At 47.6% G+C, this 2,287-nt stretch overlaps 1 protein-coding gene across 1 annotated transcript in view; it reads left to right on the forward strand.

The window, feature by feature from the left end:
* notch1a (notch receptor 1a) overlaps positions 1–2,287 on the forward strand; it is a 22,635-nt gene that overhangs the window by 6,056 nt on the left and 14,292 nt on the right. Inside the window, 1 exon segment of the mRNA XM_008326299.2 lies at positions 1,815–2,077. Within this exon segment, the coding sequence (XP_008324521.1) occupies positions 1,815–2,077 (263 nt within the window).

The following is a 2,287-nucleotide window of genomic DNA, read 5'->3' on the forward strand; positions in this document are numbered from 1 at the left end:
AGAGGTCAGGCTAGCATCTGCTTCGGCCTGAGGGGACATTCGTTCGCCGGGAGAGACCTGTTGCCGTGGTGTGTGCTGCTCACTTTTGCAACATGTGGGTGGATCTTTATCTCAGACTGACTTCGGAACAAAGAGGATCTATTACAGATAGTTAGCATGACTGACCCGCTCCAGCTCACACACACACATAAGCACATATACACGCATACACTCGGAGGAATACACAAGTTTCATTGGTCCTTGCATAACAACAATATACAGTTTTTTTTTTATTATTCTCAAACAATGACTGTTCTGTGCGCTTTGATGGTAAAGAGGAGCACAGGAACTTCAAAGCGACCCCCTGAAGCTTTTACAGACCTCTGCCAATTGTAACTGTCTGAGATTTGTGTGGGACACATGGGACTGTTAAAAACTCCCTGATTTTGGGCTCAGCTAAGTCAACAAGGGAGTTCTCAGCATCCCCGTGTGACAAATGGGGAACGCTGTAAAAAGCAAACTGTTGCGAGCCGTAAAAGGTCCACAGACGAGAGAAACGGGTAAACAGAGCCACGAAAAACACCAGGGTGAGACGAAGCTGGGGCAGGAGAGCAGCAGAGGGTGACGCCGTAGAGCTGTGTGTGAAAAGCGAAATTAACTAAAAGAGGAACAGGTAAAGAGGAGTGAGCGCAGGGGTCGGAGACAGAAGTTGCAACAGCTGACTTCACATGGGTTCTTTATTTCCCTGGAGGAGAAGTTGGTTTGTCATCACCCCCATCTGACATGGGGACAGAGGGGAGGGAGGGTTAAGGAGAAAGGAGGAGGGGGCGGAGGAGGAGGAGGAGGAGTCCTGTCCAACAGCTGCCTTCATTAACATGCGCACCTGCTCCCTGTGGAGATACTGGGAGGCCAACAGATGCCTTTCGCTGCACATAAACACTCAGTGCTCATGTGCACGACTACCCAGAGTCCCACAAACCCCAATTCAAACATAAACACCTTTTAGCTGACTCCTGCATGTGACTGATGGAGCTTTGTTGTGGAACACAAGCTGCATCTTAAACATTGCCATGGCGTTGTGCCGGTTGGCAATCAACGTTTTGGTTACAAGACTGCTATTTTTAAGTTTTAAAAATACTTGTTTGTTTTTTTTTCATTAACGTTTGTGCTTGAGACACACAGGTGTATGACATTTATTTTGAGCCACTTGTGACAGGGAATAGTAGCATTTGTGTCGTTTCCTGCTCTTTGGTTTATCAACATTGGCAATGGTACAGGCCATTTTATTAACCCACATTCAAAGAACACTGTATAGTTTCCAAAAAGCTATATATATATATATATATATACTTGTTCAGATACTTCAAAGAAAGCTAGCAGCATTGAATCAGTGTCAAAGTGTGGGTTTTTGTGTCTTTGTGTCTTTTTCGGTCATGAGCAGCCAGATAGAACCAGAACCGGAGCGGTCTCTACTCTGTTGTTGCCACAGTCGGGACAAATGCCTCCAAGGGGGCTTTAGCCTGAATGCACTTCTTCATAAAGGACTTTTCGAGTCGGTACAGTCTCCTTGATCATCACATCATACATGATTAGTGCAGACAATTATTACATGGCATCTGTTGTCCCAGCAGAGTGTCTTTTCAGGCCTTACAGAGAGTCTAATCCAGAGAGACACATTAGAAAAACATGCTGTCCCTGTCCTGCAGTAGTGGGACTTTGATGGGCGGGACGCCCCCTCCTGTTTATTATGGAACTTCTTCCCATGGTTCCACCAAGATTCTTCTCGTCTAATCACAACTGCTTCTCCTTGTCCTCCCCGTCTCTCTTTTTCCCAGGTGTCCGAGTGACTTTGTAGGGAGTCGGTGCCAGTACACAAATCCCTGCAGTCCTTCACCTTGTCGCAATGGAGGCGAATGCCGCCCGATTTCCCACGGCAACACATTTGATTTCCACTGCGTGTGTCGTCTGGGTTTCACTGACCGACTCTGCCTGACCCCAGCCAACCACGCCTGCATGAGTTCCCCCTGTCGCAACGGAGGGACTTGTGATCTCATATCTCTGAGCGTCTACCACTGCCGTTGCCCCCCCGGGTGGACAGGTAAGCTGCTGTATTCCCATTGTAATGTGCATATATTTGCTTCTATTTTTATAGCGCCTTTTAAGATACCCACGCCGCTTCTTACTTCAACTTCAATTAACAATGCTGCATTGTTTTCAAGGCAAATCCTGCCAGCTTGCCAACCCCTGTGCCTCCAACCCCTGTGCCAACGGTGGCCAGTGCTCAGCCTTCGACTCCACCTACATCTGC

This window comes from Cynoglossus semilaevis, chromosome 14 (genome assembly GCF_000523025.1).
Source record: "Cynoglossus semilaevis isolate Cse_v1.0 chromosome 14, Cse_v1.0, whole genome shotgun sequence".
NCBI lineage: Eukaryota > Metazoa > Chordata > Actinopteri > Pleuronectiformes > Cynoglossidae > Cynoglossus > Cynoglossus semilaevis.